This window comes from Hyalella azteca, unplaced genomic scaffold (genome assembly GCF_000764305.2).
Source record: "Hyalella azteca isolate HAZT.00-mixed unplaced genomic scaffold, Hazt_2.0.2 contig1509, whole genome shotgun sequence".
Taxonomy (NCBI): Eukaryota; Metazoa; Arthropoda; class Malacostraca; order Amphipoda; family Hyalellidae; genus Hyalella; species Hyalella azteca.
The window spans coordinates 133,138-157,205 of NW_025931825.1; the positions used below are offsets into that span (position 1 = coordinate 133,138).

The window sequence follows — 24,068 nt, forward strand, 5'->3', positions numbered from 1 at the left end:
TAGGATTATTTGTATTTATTTTTGTTAATCAAGTCCTGAATTCATAAAGTATTCCAATACGATCACTCGTCTCTCGAGGGTTATGATGAATGAATGATTTTGTTTGTGTACCAGCCTATTCGAGAACACAGAACGCTCTGTGTTCGGTTAGCTAATACTACCCGTCTCTAGGCTTGTATTAAAATCGAGTGCAAATTCAGAGTTTCAATTAATGACCTGCTTCAATTACCTGTCATGTTTTGCGCCTGTAATGCGATTGCAATATAATTAGATTATTATTTGCATTTCATAACTAATTCGATTTAAAAAAAATCGATCCATTCTTTAGCTTGTAAATTCGAAAAAAAAAACTATCCAAACAGCGATGCACTTGCCCTTGTGTGGGCCATTTTGACCCAACTTGGCCAAGCTAAAGATCGTATCTGTGGAAACTGCAGAAAGTGTTGTACCAATTGTACAGTATTACCCAGTCATTTTTCCCGGTGAGGGTTAGCATAGTGAGCCCCCACACCTTTTTTTAGTGAGCTGTTCTAAACTGGCGACCGTCTGGTCTTTTTCTCGATGCGCCTATGAAGTCATTTCTGTTTCGTGATGCCAAATTTTAAGGCTCATCATTGTTTTCTGGTGGCAAATGCTGCCATGCCTATGCGTGCTTCTCAACTTATTTATGTTGACAGTCTGACGACGGGAAGCAACTGCCAAATGATACAATGTAACTGGCTAGTCTACAATATTAAAAATAATGTCAGTCTTGATTCCGTTTATTTCAAAACACACGAACGGGACGAAGTCTGGATGGCTTAATTCTTCTGAACCTTGAAAATTTTCGTATGGCTCAGCCGTGCATATGCATGCAAATTTTCTATAGTTATTGGATTTTCATATGCAAGAGAAACGCTCTTTTTCGTTCCGTCCTAAGCCTGGTTTAAATTCATGGAACTTAGTCCATGTTGAGCGTTTTGAAAGGCACGAGAATATGAAATATCAAGACATGATGTAATTTCAGGAAAAAGTTCACTTCGAGAGGTGAAATTTTGAAACTCGATATTGATTGATGACTTGTTGACTTTCCATGAACCAATTGAGTGAATCTCTAACTTGATTATGTATGTATCGTTTCTTCAATCCAATAAGTTCTATTTAGTAAATGACGATGTAGCGTTAGTCGTAGCCCATGAGGTCTCCCATCGCAGCCTGCCCCCATATGAGCGCCAGCATTTTATCGTCCTCGTCGACCATGTCGTTGGCGTCTTCGGGAGCCGAGAAGTCGAACTCGCTGCTCTTGGCTCTGAGATCCTTCTTGAGGCACGCCATGAGCTTCTTCTGTTTGTAGCACTTTAGGAAAACCTTGAAGCGGATGTGTTGCGGAGGAGAGGGCACTAGGATGTTGTCCGTCTTGATGCACGTCTGTTAGAAAAGAAAAACTTGTCCGCAATGTAACAAGATATCTGTACCGAAAAACGGTAATCTGAACATCAGACTCATATCATTCAATAACTGACTAAATTATAGTTTGAATGCTGAATTTGAAGCTTCCCGAACAACATTCTCTCAATTGCAGACAAAAGAAATTTTTTGTTGTTGCTGAAGAGGTAGATATAACTGTATAAAATAAAACTTGTATGTCATACGTACGGCAACTTGCTTGCACAACTGCACACTCTCCAGGAGATCTTCTTGTACTTGTAAGTCAAGGCCTTTGATGTTCTTGATTTCGTTTGTGATGTTTTCGTACAAAAGTTCATCTGATGCGTCGATCTGATTTTATCAAAGAAGATTATTTTCATTAATTCACACGCGGAACAATCCAACAATTGGGATGATTACTTTTCGGAAAGAATTATGGAATGTACGTAGTAAGAAATCATCCATCTAATAACAGCGGCTTTATCATTCTGATGATCTAGCGTCCTTAATGAGTTAATAATTATATCCTTGAATTATATGAAACGTTGGAAAAATTGGATCGGAGCACCTCAAGGTCTATCGAGGAACTATCATCTCAGTTCATGTCAATTGCATTACAGTAACCTAATGAAGTAAAGAAACCTCTTTGCTTTCGACTAGTATATAACATAATAACTTTAAAGCTGAGATTTAGTTTTAAGTCAAATAAATCTAACATTTATAATCCGTGTTAAGTTTTGAGTACATCTATTTCATAACAGGTTTGCACTTACGAATCCAAGTTCTCTGAAGACGCATGTCTTGTTGGAAATTTTGGCGACGAGCTTGCGACTCAGAGATCGCACCTTGTCTTCCGTGAAATACTGGTAGTCTCCCTCGGGCACCTGTGGCATTACAATGCTTGTCGTAAACTTGTTTGTCTCGCGGACGGTTTTTCCGGAATTTTTATCAATAAAAAAGAATATTGTTCAAGCTATATTCGATTTACAATGGATAGCTATAGTGACATGAATTAGAGTGTAGAATTCAATACAATTATTTGAAGGGTGGCAGTGCTAAAAAAATGAATAGTCAATCAAAAGACGACATATATTCGCACGGAATCGAAAATTATTACATTACAATTGTCCCTTGTTTAATAAAATGTTAGTCAAGGCATCCAATGATTGAATTTGCCTCTGTAAATTCACCTTAGCGACTACGGGGTCGCTCCCAGCGTTGGCGTTGGCTACACCTTTGTACTCCACCGGTTTTGCTTTGCAGATTTTGTAGGCATCCCGCACTTTATTCTTAGTTCTCTTGGACTCCTCCTTGCCCATGCAATTCTCCATCATCTGTACGAATGAAGAAAATTTTTGAACGCAGAGTTTTAATTTAAGCAATGAAATGGAGCGATGGTAATCAGAAATTTCAAATATAACTCGGAATTTGTGACAGCAATAGCCTTGCTCCTACGTGTGTCCATGTGAAGGTATTTCAATCCTACAAAAACACGGCTAATATTTTATTAGGCTTTCCTTGACAACTTTTAGGTTTAGGAAATTAAATATTGTTTTGGACTTATCAATCATTTTAGTTGTCAATCATTTTTTATTATCAATCATATTGTTTTTGGACTTATCAATCAATCAACAATCAAGTATTAAAACTAAATTGTAGATACAATTTTTGTGAAACTTCATATGTAAATAAATTTCCTTATCTTAAGCTACAAGTTGCTCAGGAATGATTTATTTTACCTTAATTTTCCCATATTTGAGGACAAGATCTTGCTCAATAGAGGAAGCTTTGACGTAGGCAACCCCGGCGAGCAGCGCGAGAACAACGACAACTTTCATAGTTCGTAGCGAGGTGTCACACAACTGAAGAACTCGTACGTCTGGTATAAACATCAAAGTTTCACGTAAATGATAAATACCCTACATTTTCTACAGTAAATTAAGCAGTAATATGACTAAATGAATGATAAGTCGTTAATAAAATTTGAATAGTCATTTCAATTGATTAAAGGTTTAGCAAATATTGGGGAAATTTTCGCGATTGTTGTACTCTTACATAAATTATGAGTTCAAAATTGTACGAAAGAATCCCATAAGAAAATTTTTATTTTTCTTATGGGATTAATTTTTTCCTTTTTATTATAAGTTCGAATCAAAATGTTTAAACATTGAAGCCATTTGTGGCAATGGTGCAAAAAGGCAAGATGCCAAGATTTATTTTTTAATATTTTTGATGTTTTTTTCTAACTTTAACGCAAAAACAACCTCTTCACCTCAATGAAGAACGGAAAAATGCACCAACATGGTTTCCAAAGAGCTGGATAAATCCTAAATTAAAAATTATACAATGCACTAATTCAGAAACTTCACGCGCGAAAATCAATATAAAAATGAATTTACCATCGGTCTGTTAACGCAAAAATAATTTTAACGTCTGTCATCGTAATACGTACCTCGAAAGATGACGCTCAAGTGCAGCTGCCTGATGGCTCACAACATTTTATATGCACGGTTTTGCGGTACGCTCCTCCCAAATGCGGATGCCCACACCGCATAGGGCGGAGTTTTGCGAAGGCTATTTCTTGGATTTTAAAGTGCTGGTCATGATTGCACGCTTAATTTAGGACTCTGGACTGTGAGCGGTACTTAGGCTTCTTGGAATGGGCACCCAAGGGCACGCACGGGCAACCGAACAATGAAGGTTGCGATTGTATAATGAATTTGCATGGGTCCGGTTCTTGACCCTGAACTTCCACATGCAAATGCGCCGCTTTCTTGAATAAAACGTTCTCCCTAGCTAATAAATTTACATATTTTAGGTTTTTGACTCATTGTAAGTTCGATACTCTTTTTTTCAGTAACTTTGCCAGAATTTAATGCGTGGATGATGAGTATTAGTCGGATAATTTCGGGCTCCATGGTGTTCTTACGGAAAATTACCTTCCATCGTAAAAATTCCCTCCTTTGTTTATGGCCTAACATAAACTACAATTATTTTACTCGTTCTACTATGTTATTGAAGCAATTTTCAAAATTTTATTCATGTCTTAGCAACTTATAAATTCAAATGGCTGGTCTGCTCAGAAAAATGCTAATCAGTTGCGGAAGGGAAAAGGACGTACGAATGTTTTTACCAACGTATATGGCGGATTTCACCCGTATATTTTCTTGAATCACTTGATCATATTCTTGCAACTGTCTTCCATAATGCAATGATCTATAGAATGCCATTATCTATTCAAATTATGAAGCAAAGAGCCAGTTCTTTAGTAAATAGTCATGCTAATTGATACCGGAATTATGAGATTTTGCAAACGCTGTTAGTTCTAAGACTCTAATTAACCTTCCGGTTGTGACTTTTTGAATTGCAATATAACTTGCATATGCGGGTTCGATGCCATAATAATCATCGAATGAAATTTTGTAATTGGCCAAATCATCCCGCGCAGATTTTGGTTCAATGTGTTGTGAAACTCGCTCCTGTTAATAAAGACCAAACAACAAATTGAAAAAAGTATAACAAATTCTTGTAAGACCCTTTACTGAATCTGTTGCAAATCAACCAGCGTGCCATATTCTTTTATGCCATTATACATATTTGTTTATATGTATAGAAACTATCGAAATGGGCATTATTATTCTAATTAAATTCATTAGGCTCTCCATAACTCTTCAATTATTATACATATAAAAATTAAAACTCGTCTTATTGGGATCGAAGCCGAGCGATCTCTTCACGTTTTTTTTCGTTGGGGTTTCACTTCTAAGAAACGATTAAAATGTTAAGTTGACGAAACATTGAAATCAGCTGACGCTGGGTGATTTTATNCGATCTCTTCACGTTTTTTTTCGTTGGGGTTTCACTTCTAAGAAACGATTAAAATGTTAAGTTGACGAAACATTGAAATCAGCTGACGCTGGGTGATTTTATTTTACCTTAATTGAGAAGATTAAATTTAGTCGAGTTTATAGGTTTACAGTTTTACAGTTTTTCTGTTTCCACGGACACTTTTGACCGCTGATTATATCAAGCGAATATCGGAAAATAATTCCCATGCGCGCACATTTTTCTCGTTATTTCGTTCTCAATTTTGTAATGTTTGTTATTTATATTTTCTATTTTATTGTCTAGATGTTCAAGGGATTTCTTGCATCATGTCTCTCTATTTATGCTTTGTAAACAATAATTGAGAGCGCATTACAATAACTTTATTGAGCAATCGCACATAAGTATTTTCAAATATTAGATATTTCCATTGTTTTGGCCCGCAAAAGACAATTGGCGAACCGATGCATTTCTTCTCGAAGCTCTTCATTATTTTATTCTCTGCGACCTGTCGGGATGAAGGATGGCCACAAGATTATCCTCATCAGGTTTAATAATTGCCCCAGAGCCACGGCTTCCAAAAAACAATCGTGGAAACCGAACTACGTAGGATGAGGTGTTATGTAAGACCAGGCACTAAACACCTCAAATTATCATATGCATTTTAGATTTTAGTCATTTTTAACCTGGAATGTGATTCAATTTTTGGACGTGGTAGTTTAACAGCATATATTAACGACCTTTTATTCCAACGCATGTGAGTGTAATATGTTTTTTTTTCATCATGATGCCCGAAAAAAAGTAGATTAGAAAATGATCTCTTGGCTCCCACACTTGGGGCCTCCGAGACCACTTGACATAACCGCTGAGTCATCGTGCTTTACTGCAGGTTATTCTCGGATGGAATATTAAGCAATCGATTCTTTAGACGCATATAAAAATAAAATTACGTGGTTAACAATTCCCAGGTAAAAATTCAAATAGTTGGTCCTGGAAAACTTATAAATAATAATTTAAAGAACCAGTTTAATAACATGTATAACAAATTAGTTTGAAAATTTACCATTTTATTACACCATAGTTGGACGTACCATGTTTGTTAAAACCTTAAAAACAGGCTTAAACAAGCATGGTGCAACAGGCCTTATTTGCATCTTTAGATATTAATTAATCAATTAATCAAAAAGGAGCGTTTAATGCTCCAGCTCGTCTCTGGCCTTGGGCACCCAGAAGTATTCTATTAAGCATCGAAAATTGCGTACCTTATAACGTGGAATGAAATGAAAAACATGCGTTTAGTTAATGATTATCACACGGACATGGAGGAACCAATTGTGCGAGATAAATTATTCTCAAATGTTGGTTGCGTCAGGTTTAGAGTCGTACACGTCAGGATTTAATCCCTAGCTTATTTCAGTTTCTTTAGTTGCATGAGCGATTATTCCCGGTATTGGAGTTGCAGCGTCACGGTGACCAGACACAACTGTAGTTATATTGAGGCTCGTTGCCTTTGCGTTGTTAACATTGCAAAAGTGAGCTGTAGCTCCGGCGATCACGGCGCATTGAGCGGCAGGAAGGATAGATCAAAATTCCATTGTTCAAGCTTGGCATTAAATCTAAAATTAAATAGATATTTTATGAGTTGAGCAAACGTGTATATTCTTCATCGTGATTTAGAATATAATTTTAATAATAATTTCGACGGTAAAATAAAAGTATTGCTTCGCATGGCAAGATCTCCTTAAATTTGTTAATATTGTGTTTGCTTCTTGAAATTTATTCACACACTAATAATAAGGAGAGCGGGGGTTGTTGCATATTTTTCAGAAAACTTTAAAAACTTGACTTGAGCTATTAAGATAATAAAAGAAAAGAATGTTTATCCTTCTAAACTTCTTGCAGATCAAAATTGTTCTGACCGCTAGAGTCATTGTCATTAATTTGCCGGAATGGTAGGTCCAGCGATTTTTTTTGTGGGTGCACAAACTGCACACGATGATCAGGTTTGATATGGATATAAAGACACCTTGAAATGACCTTCTACATCGTAACCAATTGAATCTCTTGATTCTGGAGAACGCCCACATGCAATGGTCAGAAGTCTCAACTGACCAATAATAAGTTGGAACAAACCTGCGAATTTTTTCAAATTTTTTCACCATGGCAAAGTGGGAGGAGCTTGCTGATTCTCCTGTTCAGAGCCTGGGTATATAAACGAAAAGTTGAGCGGTTGCCGGACACTTGCTCATCAACTCTGGAGGTAAGTGGACACCGCATGCCAAGGGTTGAAATTATTGTGCTGTGAATTCACTGTTTCCAAAGAGTCTCTTTACTTTAAAAGATGATAAAAATCTGCAATTTGATCGAGCTTCTAATCACAGTTATTAGTTAGCTCTTAGTTCCATATTCTATTCCATAAAAGATTTTTTGTGGATTGTTCCTAGTTTCGTGCTGCGCTGAAATAATAATTTTTGGTGACTTGACAATCAATTGATAAAGAAAAAAATTAGATTGCAAAATTCCGGAAAAGTATTAGTATTATGGGCATTTTATTCAGTTTCAGTAATGCCGTGCTAAGTTATAATACGGGAACCCATTTAACTTTCATTTCAAAGAAATCAGTGCAGTAGAGAATGTAATGTCACCCACAGGCGACATGAAGCTGCTCACGGCGGTCTCAGTTCTGGCGTGCGTGGCGTTGGCGGCGGCCGGCAAGACTGGCCTCGAGGACTTCTGGACGCGCTATGGAGGCATCAAGGTGAATGATATTTGAATATTAATTGTTAACCATCTAATTGCTTTGCACACACCTAATCGTAAATGAATGAAAAGTGTACTGAGATACATTTGGCGAAAAAATATAATCATCAAACACATTTCTTAGGTATGAATCGATAGAGAGGGATAATCTATAGAAACGAGAATTGTCGTGCAAGTGTTCATAAACTGGTTAAGCTGCCCCGTTTTCACTATTATATTTTTCTCGTTATCATTAAATTAACTTCGAAATTAAACGCGTAGTAAAGGATTGCCAATTATTGCAGTCGTGTAAAGTTTGTAAATCTTAAAGTTTACTTCAAAACTGTAAAATGTTAAAGAATCACAATTTGCAGCCTTCCTTTTCTACAAAATACCGTAGTCAACCGTATAAGAACTGCACTAGAGACAAATTTTCACGTATACCGAAAAACGAATTTTATTCTAGCTTGGAATAAGTTAGTTATGACTGATGAGTTAGGCACTTTTATTCAATTCCCATACCTTTTTAAATTACCCTCAGGCATGTCCATGAGAGTTATGTGTGTAGCTAAAATAAATGCACTAATATTTCATTAAAAATAATGTATTTTTTTGAACGATTTGTCGAAATCGGGAACCTGCGCTGAATCTTTCACGAATTTCATTAATCCTAGTGGAGCAACGCCATCGTGCTAATATTTAATATTTTAAAGCACAGCGAGGTCAGTATTTTGGCCATAGTTTGCCAAACTCGAGGCGAGGAGGCAGATTTATTTGCTATAGGAATATCGGTTGCCTGTCGTGTCGCTGTCAGAGAACAGAACGGCATAGGAAAATTATTGCGAATGAAATGCATTATAAAAAGAAATGTTGCCAATCAACAGGGCTTAGTATTTCTGAAATGTCCAGCAGGAAATATAACTCAAAATAATAACGAGCTACAGGAATACATTGTTTATTTAATGTATTTATTACATGCTTATATAATAGCGTTCCGCTACTCGAATTTCATTAATTGATTTTTTTTTCAGAATTCTCGAACGGTTCAGCAACATGAAATTATCTGTGTGTTTATGTTTAATTTGATTGATTGATTGATTTTTATTCACAGAGGAGCTCCAGTTACAATTCAAAAGAAAAAAAGAAAAACATTTATAAAAATAATAGAGACATCCAAGTGAATGCCCATAAGCAGATAAGCTTCGCAGGCAACATAGGTGATTTAAAACTCTATTCTAATGATAAGGCAAAAAAGTTAAGAGCAACAGAAGGTTTCTAAATTAAACACATACAAGGAAAAAAGCCTCAAGAAAACTGATAACGGGATGTCACTAAAATTAAGCGTAACAAAGCAATATCAATATAACAGTGATTAAAGACGGGTAAAAACTTGAAATATAGAGTCAAAAATATTCAGAACCTGCATGACAAACGAAGTCAAATTAATACTGGTTAAGAGTAAATTTACGGAATTTCGTTTTTAAAAGTAATTTGAAACAATTTTTTTTAATCTTCATGCAATTCATTAAAATATTTGACGCAGTTGAAAACAGTACCGCTTTTTTCTACTTCCAGACGAACCGCTGGCAAGTTAAATAGTAACAGGCATTTATTATATATTATCAGAACTTTGTTTTTAAAACATCACGGAGATTATTAATATTCAGGAAATTAAATTTCTATGTGAGTAACAGGAAGTTACATTTTTATATAGTTAACTTGTTCTAAACGTTGCATATCATTGCTGTAATACAGTATTCTGATTAATTTTAGCGCGAGTTTGTTAGCTCACTCAGGAACAGTTCTATGTTTGTCTTGGTATTTTTATCTCGTTCACAATACATCCCTTTACGCTAAACGTATTTAACCAAAAGTTTTCCCCTGAATAATTGCTTTTATAAATGCAGCACGATAGCAAACTTTCAATTTCTAAATTTAAACAGGTATTTTGTACTGTATCTTTATGGAGGAGTAGAGTAATTCATCTTTGCCAGAAGCTTAAAAAAAGATTTTCACTAGATGACATTGTTTGCCTAGAAGTAAAAACAGAAATTTCAGTCAAACGTGTCAGCGATGAAATTTCTGTGATTTTTAAGCCTTTTATAAGGAATCTTACAAATTAAGTTCTGGAAAGTCTTTTACTTGCTGTAATTTTTAAACATCAGAGGATTTTTTTCGACCAAATCTTCAAAACCAATATATTTAATCCTTTGATATTTGAATATTTGTTTCAAAGTCCGCAGACCATCGATATAATTGTCGAAGTTTCCTGTTTTCTAAGATTGTTTTCTGCAGGCCTGTCTTTTTTAATCAATATATATTCAGCAGTTATTCATATTTTTGACCTCTATCTAGCATACGATTAATAAAACGATTGTAAATGTAATCAAATGGAAAGCATTATGGATTGCTCAATGTTCATCAGGCTTGCATTTGCGATGGGCAAAAACTTTGTGGGCACGAGAATTTGTTATTTTCAGCCAGAGTCAATCTGTTAATTCTTGTTATTTGACTCAAAGAGACGCGCTAAAAACTACAAAAAATATTCCACATTTTTCAGATCATGAAAAGTTGTCTTACTGAGGAGGGGACCAAGAAATGGATTGACCTGCTTCACAGAGCCCTGACCGATTGCAATCCATCCAGCCAAGGAAGCTCGGTTCCGGTCGACGCTGTTGAAAATGCAGACTGGGATGGCATTTTGGTGCGTGAAAATAAATTGCTTCTTGTGGAAATCTAAAATTTACGAAATAAATGATACATTTTAGGAATATTCACATGAATAAGTTGGTCTCATTGATTAGAACACCACGCTGCAACAGGAATACTTATTAAATCACGTCAAATTCTGCTGAACTTGTAATTAATGTTTGCATTCCTCTTCCACTCTCTGTTTAATAAATCTTCCTTTTTACTTTTTTACTTCCGATAATAGCATTATTATGATATTCGCGCCTAATTTACCCAAAATTTAAAATATTTATTCAAAATTACAATTATATTCCAGAGCGAAGTGGCTGCAAAACCTGACGCTAGGACGGTGAGTGATAATGAAGGAATTACCTGTGAAATACTTCTCTTCTTTCATTAATTTGTTGTTAAAGATGCGTTTTTGTAAGAAAATTACGGTCACCTATTACCAGTTATAGATTTCAACACAAGATAATCTTTAATATTGTGGAATTATATATTCAGCGATCTTATGAATGATTTACACCCCAACTTGTAAATGAGTTTTTATCAGTTAAAATGATCAGAATAAATATAAATCTTAGTGATATTCTTGTATTTTACAGCGCCGATCCATCGCCTACAGTGCAGAAAAAATCCGAAGAATTAAGGACAAACTGTCGCAGAAAATTGAGACGTTCAGATGCGTGATGCGAGCAGTTAAAGTGGTAAGTGATGTCGGCCCCCACCGTGGGTGATCGGGGGCTCGAAAAAAAAGTACTATTTTTAATAGCTGTTGCTATTGCTAAAAAGCTATTGTTCATCGCATTAATATATTGAAATGAAAGAAGTTAATAACTTAGTATTTTAGTAGAAATTTTAGAATAAATTTGAATGAAATTTTTTAAGAAATATATATAAATAATAAAGGAAAATTTGAAAACTGGGATTTGGTCGCGTTACAAATAGCGATAATTACATATTGATTTAATACAGAATTTAGGAAAAATCATTAGAAAAACAAAATGATTATACCGGTTTGCAACAGGATGCTCATTAAAATAGCTTTAAAATTAGTAGACAAATTCATTTTTAATAAAAAAAATTCAACCGCCTCCCAAATTTTTATAAACAATTTTGTAATGAAATGATTTATATGGAACACTACGCTGTATATATAGAACGCTAACTTTGTAATTTGGCTACGCCAGCAGTTTTGGCAACTTTAGCGAATAGATGATGTAATGTAATATTTAAATGTAATTATTGTTCTCAGACTGACGCTAACAACGCCGTGTCCACGGACATTGTGATGGCTCAGTACCGTAAGCTGAATATCTCCTCGACCCTCATGGACGACATCGAGCAGGCCGTTATGCAGTGCCATGCGTTCACCGTGAGTCACATATAGTCTCTGCCTACACACGAACTATGAGTTTATGGGGGCCTTTTACTATTAAGAATATTCTATTTTATTTCTATGAACTTTGAATTTTCGGCCTTTCCTGATTATATATTTATGCTATAACTTATTGTCCTGTCTTTTTAAAGCCAAAATATCTTATTTAAGTTCCAATTTTTTCATCTAGAATTGAAATAGATCTGATTTATCAAAGAGACCTTTGACTCTGAGCAAACGAGAACCGAGAATTTGTTCCAACTGCTACGTAAACATATTGATACACCCACGAGAGGGTCGGACGATAGAGATAACTATTTTTTTTGGATTAATAAAATTGGCCAGGATTTCTGCAATTATAAAAATTACCATCAAAATGTGTTTCATTAAAGACAGCTATAAAATCATTGACTTTTTATTGATTATATTACGAATTTCCAAAAATAAATGAGAGATTGCAAGCCTAATGCATAATTTATTAATTGAACTCGCATTTATTGCATGATTGCTTGCTTTTAGCAAATTATTTGCAGATTAACAAATTTCAATGCATTTAATAACCCAAATCCGTGTGTTTATTTTTAGGACTGCTTGCCTCTGGAAGGCCGCAAGAACTTACCTGTGCCTGCTGACGTCATCAAAACCAAGGCATTCCTGGAGTGTGAAAAATATCTGCGATATTGGGCGTGCCTTAAGAACGATTTAAAGGTGAAAGTCTCGAAAGGGGCGTTCGACTTCAAGGGCTTGGATGGTAGTTTGAATTACCTCAAGAATGATGAATCAAGGGCTGCGGCCATCTTGTTGGCGGAAGAAGCTGTGGGTCCGGATAACTATAACTTGTACGAGTGAAATCAGTTCAATTTGTAAAACATACATAACAGTTGGTCTGATGAACACCAGTCTTAAAAATGAATTTATTGTTTAGCACAATATAATAATATGACCATCTAAATTTAAACGTAGAAAAATGCCTCAATATTTGTGAACTCAACCGACACAAAATCGATGAAAATTTCAATTGAGTAACTTGTTCGCATAGAGATTGGCAACGTCAACTGAATGATATAGGATCCTGTATCTTCTTGCGTCTGGCATGAAGAAAGCACGAAGAAATTGATATCGCTCTAACCTGCTCTGTAGAACAAATTAAAATGAAATGAAAGGCTGTAGTTGTTTCATTGAAGTCGAGAAAATTGATGTTTTTCCTAAGTTCTAATAAACGAAAAAATCCCGATGTAACCACAAGAAAAGTAATTGTACATACACTCTACGCTCTCAAATTTAAAATATTTTATGTGTTTAGTAACGAAGTGTTGAGTTACCATAGCTAATATTCGGTCAATGTTTCATATGAATTTCAAACCTGTTTTGGTAGAGAATCCGTCACACGTGCACTGCAGATTGACAAGCTCGTGAGGTATTTTTTACATTCTATTTTAATCGCACTCAGCGTCACAGGTTTAAAAACCGAGCTGTATTCCGAGGTGCCCTGCATGGCTCTTGATTGCGAAATGTACAGACCGTTCGAAGGCTTCCCATTTTTACCACGTCCTTACAGTTTGTCTTTATTCTTCAAGTCTTTACTGGTTTAGTTACCGCTGACCGAGCGACATTGAGACCTTAATTACTTCACAAAATTCTATCACTGACCATTAGTGAGGAGGCCTTCAATATTCAAAAGTTAATACGTGAGAAAATTAACTGCGGCTGATAGATTAGTCACGGTCGGCGTTTACAGGCAGACTCAATCAGTCGATTGAAAATAAACTGAAGATATAACCGAAAAGGAACTTAACATCAGGAATAGTGCAGAATTTTCCAATCCAAATCAGGCTTTCTTAATTAATAATTTTAATGGAAATACCCTGGTTTATCACATAGCAAGTCTGAATTTGAATTAATGCTTTAATTATTATCGTGTACGATTCTATAAAAATATATTAGGAAAAATTTCTGTGGAAAAATTTAATGGTTTGCCCTAGTTTGGATTATGAATATGTCTCTGCAAATTTTATTTAATACTCTTTGAAAAGCTACAAATCATATAAATTTATTTAGTAAAATCTTTAATTTATTGAAACAAGTCAGTTATAATTGTGAAAAAGAATGACCGAATAAATTGTTCACTGTTAGAGGAATATTCGAAAGTAAAGACCGGCGTTACAATTTTTCTTCCGCACTGAGTGATGAAATATTGAATTATTAATTATAAATATTGTAATGATGGCAGTCAAGGAGAATAAAAAAGAACTATCAAAACATGAATAAAATATGCAATTATGAAATCATTATAGCCGCATCAATGAAGAATACCAACAAGATGCCGGGAGATATGGTTTTAATTTCAACTATATTTTTACTTTAAATTATTTGAAATTAATCATAAGTTTACTCATTTACTGGTTTTGATGGTATAGTTACATGGAGAGAGAGATGATAAAAACTAGTCAGATAGCCTTTAAAATATATTGTTTTAATATCAGAGAAAATGCCTTGAATGCGGGTGTTGAGAATGAGGATTGTTTTATACCAAGCGCAATCAATTTACGTGACTCACTTCAAATGTCAGCTTCAAATGCCGCTTGCTGAGTCCAGAATTATTAGCATTGAAAATTGTACGCAGGTTGCGTATATACAGTATAGGCGGTCAGAGAATCGTATGCCCTACAATCTATAAAGCGACCCAAGCTTAGGACAGGGACACCGCACCAACAGGCCGGGACACCGCACCAACAGGCCGGGACACCACACCAACAGGCCGGGACACCGCACCAACAGGTTAACACCGCACCAACAGGCCGGGACACCGCACCAACAGGTTGACACCGCACCAACAGGCCGGGACACCGCACCAACAGGCCGAGCCGGGACACCGCACCAACAGGGTAACACCGCACCAACAGGCCGGGACACCGCACCAACAGGTTAACAGCGCACTGCTCGGGACATCACACCAACAGGTAAACAAACACCAAATCCTGCATGGCAATCCAAGTTAGGATTGATCAACATTAAAGGCACTGTGGTATCTTATTCGTTACGAAGGATTTGAAAACGCGACTTTTCGTACATGTTTATTAAAATCGTTTTCTGCGAAACAAACAAAACCATGGTGAACATAAGTAAAAATTAGTATTGCACATGTGGTAACTAAGCTAAGTAAAACACTTTATTTCGACTATGAACACATTCATCTTAAAATCGCAGGTAAATATTCAGTGCACGATTCCTAATTAAAATACGTACCAAATATTTCCCTCAGCCAGGTAAGTCGAGAGCCAGCATCGAACTGAATCATAACCGTTAATTAAAATCGACTATAGCTTTGCAGCGCATGACACACACGCGCCAGGCGGACAATATATTTGACGAAGTACCGTAAGAACTTAAAACTTAACAGGCACCCTAAAGATAAGGTTTCTTGCCACCGGTAGCTTAATTTAAACTCTGATGAGCAGCATATTATTTTTTAATACTTCGGACTGGTCACGAATATACCCAGAGAAACTATCCCCTATGTATTTCTTGAAATTACTTCGCGACAGAAGTTCAAAAATAGCGGGGAGTAGAAAACGTTCAGAAAATTGAATTCACAACAAAGCAGAAGCCTTGCATGCTGTGAAGTCACAAATATTTGCGTAAGGCGTCATTTAATTAATGTGAGATTCTTTTCGACTTCGAACTGATATGCAAATTTGTGCAACTTGTCTTTGAGAGAACTGAAAGTTGAAGATGAATGAGGTTTTAATGTGAGAAATTAATGCCAGAGCGATGCGATGGCGGCCAAAGATTATTTTGAGAAACTTATTGTTTTGCCTTATTCCATGCACAGAATGTAATAATGTCGAGCGCGACAAATGGTCATATAATTCAAATATTTTTTGGCGAAAAGTTATCGGTATTTGCCTCCGAGGGTGCGTCTCTCAAAGAACCCTGAGCTTTGAAGGTGAAAGGCCTTGTTTATGTGTCGGTTTGCTTAGCTAAAGTGGAAAAGGACAGGTAGTAATAGTTTGACATGGTGAGAAAATTTCTTCACTCCGACTTGTTTAGTCATTATTGAAGTGACGTTAATTTCATTGATTACAGCGCAACTGACGTGAATTTATTCAAATGAAATGTAACTAAAAATATACCCCAATAGATGTAATATTTCATAACTGATAAAATTAAATAGCGTTTTTCGTGCAGGAAAGAAAGGCTTCATCAAATACAATGCTTACAGAAATACGCCCTCCGCAGCGCCGCCAGCTATACCATACACATCGGAACAGCTCAGTGACAGGACAGCAGCTTGTAACTTAGTTGTAAGGATGACAGTTGCGCTGCCGAAGCCAGTGAAAGTGGTTGTGCTTGTGTCAGCTCCGAGCATCTCGTCTCTGTGAACAGCGTTCATTCTGAGATCGTGTGGTCCCCAGACGTTAAGTGTATTCGCGACATGTAATGCTTTCACAAACAGTAAATAATGACAAGCGTTACACAAAAAGTTTCGTCTACTAAGTGGGGATTATGCTGGTTCGTTCTCCGTTGTGGATAAATCGAGGCGATAATCACTGCGATAATTGAAGTCAACTGCGACATACCCGGTAATTAACAGGTGAGATACTAGGAGATTAAGTCCTAATCCACTTGAGCTGATAACTACTTGTCCTGCAAGGGTTCTGCCCCACACGACTACCGTGATGAATGTGGTCCACGACCCTGGTGGTAATGTGATGAATGTTTTAGACTGCTACTCGAATGAAAATCATTTTCTTATAGTTATATTCATCAATAGCTAATCCGTACTTTTGTATATAGCTTTATTATGAATGTGGATTACAGTGGACGTTCAACCGCAAGTTGGAGAGCTTCATCGTGCTGAATCTGTGAACGAATTCTACAAGCGCTGTGAAACTAAGTAGAATATGGAAGTCAATTGCCAACTTTTGTAAACTAACTAGCCACATCGGTGCTGAAATTGCATACCTGATCCGATGCAGTAAATCGTCATCGTTTCGAACCTCTTTTGCTTAGCCTTATGAAGATTTTTAAGAAAATGAAAAATTAACGGTCTTTTCATACGCATAACATAGACTATAACTGCTGTATCCTTTGATTAATGGCTACGTTACTTATCTCGTATAATACCAGTCACATGTCTCGGTATCGTAATTTCATTCTTGAGAGTCGAAGTTCCCGGAAAGTTTAACATGTTTCCCGTTGCTGGAACTGCCACAAAATATTGCCCGGCTCGCATCGCCTGGCTGTTCTATAATGGAAGAAACAAGATTAACTGCATGGCCGTAGTTTTGGATGTCGGCGCTCCCGAGATGTTCTTTTTGACTGTTTCCTGTTGGCACGAGATTCTCTGGTGCTTAACCAAGTTAACCCAGTTTGAGACAAGTTATTTTCTGTCAATTCTCGTTTATTAGTTACGTCCACTCCTCTTTTCCATCGGTAGCGACTGCTGAATAAAAATTTGAACAGTTGCGCAATGTTCCTCGATGGCTTCGATTCAAGCTGAAATTACATAAAAATATAGATTTTAAGTGTAATTTTGGCACTTCATTGTCTAAACCTGACAATTAATTAGATTGAATCTCATCTTAAACTAAACGATTAATTTCACGTGCAAACTGTTGTGTGCGGTTGACAGCATTTAGTTTCATCACACTTCGTTGCCGGGATAGATAATTCCCGGGAAAGCTACCCAAATACCGTTAATTCGAATCCCGTCATCCCTGTTATTACGTGAAACTTGTTCAACATTTGTCCGATTTTTGCCCGAATTTAGCAAGAACATTGGCCGAACATTGTACGAACTTTGTCTGAGCAAATTTTGTCCTAGCGAACTTTCCCCGAAAAAACTTGTTTCAATTTTTTTTGCAACTATGTCCGAACTTTATCCGAAATTTGCTTAAAACCTAGGATGGATAATACATATGATTTGATAATAGCGTTATCCAGACAGGACGAATTCCGTTATACTGAATCTCGGTGTCATCATGAATTATTTTCCTACTAAAAATAAGTTTTCTGGTCCACATAACATCCAGCCGCGCTCTAATACTAATCTTATATGTCTTTGCAGTGCCAGTGTTCAAACACACGCAGGTACACCAACTTCAACAGATTTTTCACAAACTTATCCATAACGTATTTGTGTCTTTGCGTATGTTTGAAGACTGACAATGTAAATCAATAGGAACTATTATAGAGAGCGTCTTCACAATGCCTGCCGTGTCAGGATATTATAAGCTTGATCTAACATTATTTTTAGTGTTAGGAATCACGAAACTTCACAAACCAGGGAGAAGGCCGGTCGGAATAAAAATTTAAATTTTTTGTTTTGTTCCAGTAGATCAAATTTTTGATTTAAAAAACAATTTAAATATCCGTTAAAGTTCACGCTGAGGAGCACATGGCTGCATGCGTTGTACAAATGCATGGCTCAAGCATAGAATAGTCTATGCTGCCATACGTTTGCCTTGGTTCAAAAGCTTCGTTTCTGAGCAAAAATGTCTTGCTCAACTATTATACTACTACTACTACAGCTAATATTATATTACGTACTTTATTATGTAACTCAACTTTGAATCTTATAACTCTGTTGGATTACTGATTACTCAACTTAAAAGTATAGTAACACTCCAATTCTGTTGAGTAACAATTTGTATCAACTCTGAAAGAGTGATCTAGTTCTTTTTCCTGTGAATTATTTTGTATTTTATTTTAAACTAAAATCCTTGTTTAATTTTCTTTTCAATGTGACGGTGAGGTGTAATGAAGTCATGTTTTAAAATCAGCTTGAACGATTTAATCATCCACGAGGAATTCTATTAATTGATATATACTGGAAATTTAATTAAAAAATTAGATCATTCATACTTATTGCGCACTAATTTTTTCAAGTAGCTGTTGCATTATTCACAAAAAAAGGTTTTCCTTAGATTCAATAGGTATATTCATTCCGCGATAGTATAATTAATCTGTGCTTGAGATGTGCGATCTCTAAGTGTTAGAACTTGGCATATTGTGTAGTTACGGGAATGTCAAGCAATGTCTCGTTTATATAAAAAACTCGTATTTGTAGGTTTTAATTTAGCTAATGAAATCTGTAATCTCTTCGTCAAGTTCTACATGAGTACAAAGTTACTGCGTCGTAGCTAAGCAAAATCATCCTCAGCCGAAGAGAACGATAATAGAACTTTTAATTTAAAATTTTTTAGATATAATCTCATTCGACGATTTTTATGTTCGCTTCAACTGTAGGTTGGAACTAATGAGGTATTGGATTGGAATCCAAATTAGAACTAACGAATCACGTATGAATGTTGAGGAAGTTTATCATCTTGGATTTTGTTTTGAATGATGAGAAAATTCTTAGGTATAAAAATAAAATTCTGGCGACAAATTCAAATGAAACTTCAATTGACCTTGCTTTTTAACTCGAAAGAGTAACAACACTTCAGTCCTTATCGTGCATGCCGGTATGTATCGAAGGCCATTCTCGTCATTTGTCACCTCTTTTTATTTTACCAATTATGAGACATGTTATCACTTTTTCCGAGTCGTGCATGGTTTCTTCTTGCACACAAACACAATTTTCAAAGAAACCCAGCGTGACGATGAGTCAGCAAAACTCCGAGCATTGATGTCGCCGTCTCGTGATTAGTAGGTAATGCTAGAAGAGGACATTTCTCTTCAAAACTAAAAGTTTCATTGGAGGAAACAAACGAAGTATTTCACCATGATTTTTACCGGCTACTGGGCATAATTCTGTTCCACAATTATAATTTTTTAATATATAATTTGTTATGAACTAAATCCGTGTTTTATCACTACTGGTTAAGGGTAAAAATTTTCTCTCGGTGATGTGAATTGCGCCCAAACTTCATATGTTAGAAAGCCAAATTTGATGATTGCTTCGGGGTGATTCAGCTGGACTAGAAAAATCTTTCTGTGTGCCGCATGATTTAGTTTCATATTCTTCTGGCTTTTTGTTGATTGGAATGCTTAGAATGCCAACACATATTGTATGGAAGTTAAATTCGCCGTCGTAATATTGGGAATGTAGGTAGAACGAATGAAGTCGTGCGCAGCAAAATGGAAGGCAACGTTGGTACCTGCAATGAAGCAAATATTCATTTCTTTGACTTTAAAGATGAACGAAGTGGAGTTTAATGTTCGTCACTCGTTTTATAACATATATCGGGTTAAGACGACTTGATATTTTATCAATTTTCAAAATAATTGATAATTATCACTCTATACGGTCGGTTATTCTCAATTGTTTTTTTCATTTTTTTAACTCCGTAACTACCAACTTTCAATGATGACTGATGAGTCGAAAAGCTGCAAACTAGAAAAACCGATTTTTTTTTTGTAAAAGCTGCCTTAGCTATATCGTCAGCACTCGATGCGCTTGCAAATATTTTATGTCCTTTTTCTTGAGAAGGGAACAGCTCTGTGAAGCAGGAGCATTAGGATGATCATGGTTCATCCGGCTTATTCCCAACTCAGGCTTTTTGGCTACTGATGAAAGGATAGGCTTTACATTTTTAGGCTCACTGTAAACTGATGTAACTTGATTAAATATGCAGTCTCTCGCGGGATGGGTGTGAAATTAAGCTTTTAGCTTATCACAATTTTTTATACAAATTTAAACGCTGGTTTGCTATGCATGCGAAGTGTCACTGAACGAATGAGTGAGTTGGCGACTTTAATTATAAACAATAAATTGGGTTCGATAGATAAATTGAGGTCGATCACGGAGTGCTTTTTAGTAAACAGATTCTCAAGATTATTGAACAAGTTTCAGCCAAGGGGTTTTGAGTTTAAATATAATCGGATCATAATTGATCAACGTAATCGTGAGTGCTAGATTGAGTCGAACAATCTCGGGCGCTTGTTCGAGTTGAAAAGTCCTGGGTGCTTGATATAGTCAAACAGTTTTGGTTGACATCTGATTGATCAAATTAAGATTCTTTTAGGTTTGACTATTCAAATATTGATTCCGTTAAAAGCGTTAATGACATTCAGCCGATCAACGGGATATTTTCTTGAGGACGTAATTGCCTGTGGTGTGCAACAGATCAGTTTTATCAGGCTGGAGCTGAAAGCTTAAGCGATGGACTCTTAGGTGTCAGTTACGGGCTCATGTTTGCCAGGCTCTTGACTGATGAGAGCCGGGCTTTGCATGGGAGACTCTAAATTCAGCTCATATGCAGCAATCTCTCAATCACCTTATAGGAGTTTGAACGATCATTCTTCTCAACTATAATGTTGGTCAACTTGTTGGTCATATTCAAATTCCACGTTACCTTGTTTTGAAGGGACCACGCATTTGCAAGTGGATGCTTGGTGACAACACAACATTATGAAACAATTTGGTTTGATTTATTATCTGTATCTCACTCTACACTTAACGCGGTATGTTCCTCATTATCTTTTCGGAAAGTCACCTGGTAATAAATATCCTATTGGATGGAGGTGAGATCCGATAGACAATTATTACTTACAAATAACATGCATTCAAATTAGTGCAGCAATGAACCTGATAACATTCGGAGGAAGAGTTTGTTCTTGTTCAACCCTAACTATGGAAAATATGATTGACTCGTGTGCAAGATATTCTTTGAAAAAGTAAGTTGACTTCAAACTTATATGTTGACTATGAATTTAGGAAACAAAGAGTAGCTGTGAAAAACTGGATCATACTGGGATTCGTTATGCAATGATGTTGATCATTACGATCGTGTAAGTAATTAAAGTATTCAACCGAGCAACGTTCATCTCATTAGAAGTATGAAAAGTTAGAAATGATGAAAATCAGAATAGCCTTGAACTTACAAAAATTCTATCATTCTGTCAAGATGAGGAAATTTAATTTGCTGTTAATAAGCATCGGCACTTGAAGCAAGGACGATTTGTGTTAAAACTTTTATACGTGCACGCTTGTTAGTCGCTGTCTAATTTACTTGGCTGATTAAAAAAATGTGAAAAAGAGAATTAATAATGATTCTAAATCATAAAAATGTATATAATAAATCACAATCATGAATGAATTTCAAGCTAATTTTTTTATGAGCTTCATTTCATGCTATTTTTCTCTGAGCATCCCAATAAATGAATTCTTAGCAAATAAAGTGGCAAAAAATCAATATACTTTTAAGTGACATTTTCGAATAATACTTTCTTCAGCACTTTTGTGGAGAAAAACACTACAAAAATACAACAGCCAAATTTACGATTAAATTTTGAGATTTAATTGGCGGGCGAATTTCTAAATGAGAATAATACATGGAAAAGTTGAAAACTGCCTGTATATTACCAACCTGAAGAGGAGTTGATGACCTTACAGAGAGTTCTCTTCTAAGAGTAATGAGTATATAGATCTTCAATAAATGCCACTCGGCCAATGACACGCAAGGGGAGTTTGAACATTAAAACTTTGCAGATGCCGTGAAGTCAGGGTAAATGCTTACGGCTGAATGAGGAGGGGATGTCATTATATTGCAAAGTAAATGATAACTCTTGCTCCAATTCCAAGTTACTCGGTTAAACACGTTACATCACTTCAATCATACCGTCGTTCGCTAATTCTCACGACAACTACATATACTTGAATGGCACGAAAGACCTTCTGATACGAATTATAAGTAAAGTATGAACTGATCTTATAGACGTCATAATACTTTTTAAATGACAGTATTAGGAAATCATTCACGTGTATAGCATTGAATTGTATCAAGTTCCCTTCATTTGTCAGGCCAAAGCGAGGTAGTGAAATGTAAATTCTCTATGCTCAAAGGAAAGAAAGGGAAAGAAAGTTGCGCTTGAAAGGTAAATGTTAATGTCCTAGATTCTCGTGTCTGAAAGCGGTTATAAGAATTTATCTATTGCAGTCCAAAAATTTCAAAATATTTTAATCTTTAATTAATTGACAATATAATCGATTCGTGTTTTCGATTTAAAAATGATACAAGATAGTATGTCTGAAATCTTCATCTAATGTTTGTAATGGATTAGCTTAGCATCACGCCTGGAGTCATCGTGATGGATATCTACTCTCACATCCACCTCATTGAGCTGAGCGCATTCTCTTTGAAGTCTATAGCCTGATGATCCAATGTAAATTTTATAGTTGAATTCACTTACGGTGCAAACGAATTTAAAATTTTAGAATCCTTCCATATTTGCTGAAAATCCTTTTAACTGAATCAACCAGTTGTAATCCTCGTTTATTGTTTGCAAACAGAAAATTAGGTGCAATTTTTTGCTTAATATAGTCCCTAGATTTGCAAGTAAAAGTTTTATATTTAACGTGTCACACTTTTTTATTCAAGTGTTGACTGCTGATTTAGCAAAATAGATTCAGTAGCTTTTCCGTGAAATGGTACGATGATTTAGAGCATGAAAGATTTACCTTGAATTTTTTGCTCAGAAATCTTTTGACATTCGGTATCATGATTTAAGCCGTCAAGTGATCGTTATACTACAATTGTAATTTTACTGTGCATCATGAAGCTAATAATCCCTACTTGATGTTCCTGTAGGTAAAATTTTCAACTGACTGAATGCTTGGATGCGAAACGAAGAATAATACTTGTAATGTTTAGCTAATTATAGAGTGAAGGACACTCAGCTGGCATGTTGCATTCTGAACGATTTTGAAGGACGAGAGAAATGCATGTATTAATCGCTCGAGAGGAATATTTTCCCCATGAAACTTTTATATTAAGTCTAAGCGATCAAATTTATGCGGTTTGCATTTTCGACGAATTGCAAAAACGTGAGTTCGTTTCGTGTTGAGAGACGTTATTTGGGTTATATTTTAAGCTACGGTTATGTTGTATCAATTAGATTTTTTTAATTGAGTATCTCGTTGAAGGATGTCTGAAAAAAAGCGAGACTGGTACGTGGTTATATGTATACGCTTCGCGTTGAGCTCAAGTTTCAATGAAAAAGCTATTTACTAAGAAGAACTATTTACCCTGAGATTAGTTCCAATCCACCATGCTTCTGACTACTTCATGGATTAGAGTTA

At 35.8% G+C, this 24,068-nt stretch overlaps 2 protein-coding genes across 2 annotated transcripts; one reads left to right on the plus strand and one right to left on the minus strand.

Moving 5' to 3' along the window:
* Positions 1-745: 745 nt before the first annotated feature.
* LOC108679577 lies at positions 746-3,890 on the minus strand. Its single transcript, XM_018168229.2, has 6 exons — positions 3,860-3,890; positions 3,147-3,286; positions 2,598-2,741; positions 2,181-2,291; positions 1,636-1,758; positions 746-1,407 (listed from the first exon to the last, which is right to left on the minus strand). Exons 2-6 carry the CDS (start codon positions 3,243-3,245, stop codon positions 1,162-1,164), a joined length of 723 nt encoding a protein of 240 aa, XP_018023718.1. The 5' UTR covers positions 3,246-3,286; positions 3,860-3,890; the 3' UTR covers positions 746-1,161.
* A 3,575-nt stretch (positions 3,891-7,465) lies between these two features.
* On the plus strand, positions 7,466-13,203 carry LOC108679580. The gene is made up of 7 exons (XM_018168233.2): positions 7,466-7,492; positions 7,884-7,990; positions 10,532-10,675; positions 10,979-11,011; positions 11,268-11,369; positions 11,918-12,037; positions 12,626-13,203. Exons 2-7 carry the CDS (start codon positions 7,889-7,891, stop codon positions 12,887-12,889), a joined length of 765 nt encoding a protein of 254 aa, XP_018023722.1. The 5' UTR covers positions 7,466-7,492; positions 7,884-7,888; the 3' UTR covers positions 12,890-13,203.
* The last annotated feature ends 10,865 nt before the right edge of the window (positions 13,204-24,068 follow it).

Coding starts and splice junctions, on each gene's coding strand:
- LOC108679577 (XM_018168229.2), bottom strand. CDS start 3,245: ATGAAAGTTGTCGTTGTTCTCGCGCTGCTCGCCGGGGTTGCCTACGTC. Junction 2,292..2,597: donor GCGACCCCGTAGTCGCTAAG/GTGAATTTACAG, acceptor GTAATGCCACAG/GTGCCCGAGGGAGACTACCA. Junction 1,408..1,635: donor AGTTGTGCAAGCAAGTTGCC/GTACGTATGACA, acceptor CTTTTCTAACAG/ACGTGCATCAAGACGGACAA.
- LOC108679580 (XM_018168233.2), top strand. CDS start 7,889: ATGAAGCTGCTCACGGCGGTCTCAGTTCTGGCGTGCGTGGCGTTGGCG. Junction 10,676..10,978: donor CAGACTGGGATGGCATTTTG/GTGCGTGAAAAT, acceptor ATTATATTCCAG/AGCGAAGTGGCTGCAAAACC. Junction 12,038..12,625: donor TGCAGTGCCATGCGTTCACC/GTGAGTCACATA, acceptor GTTTATTTTTAG/GACTGCTTGCCTCTGGAAGG.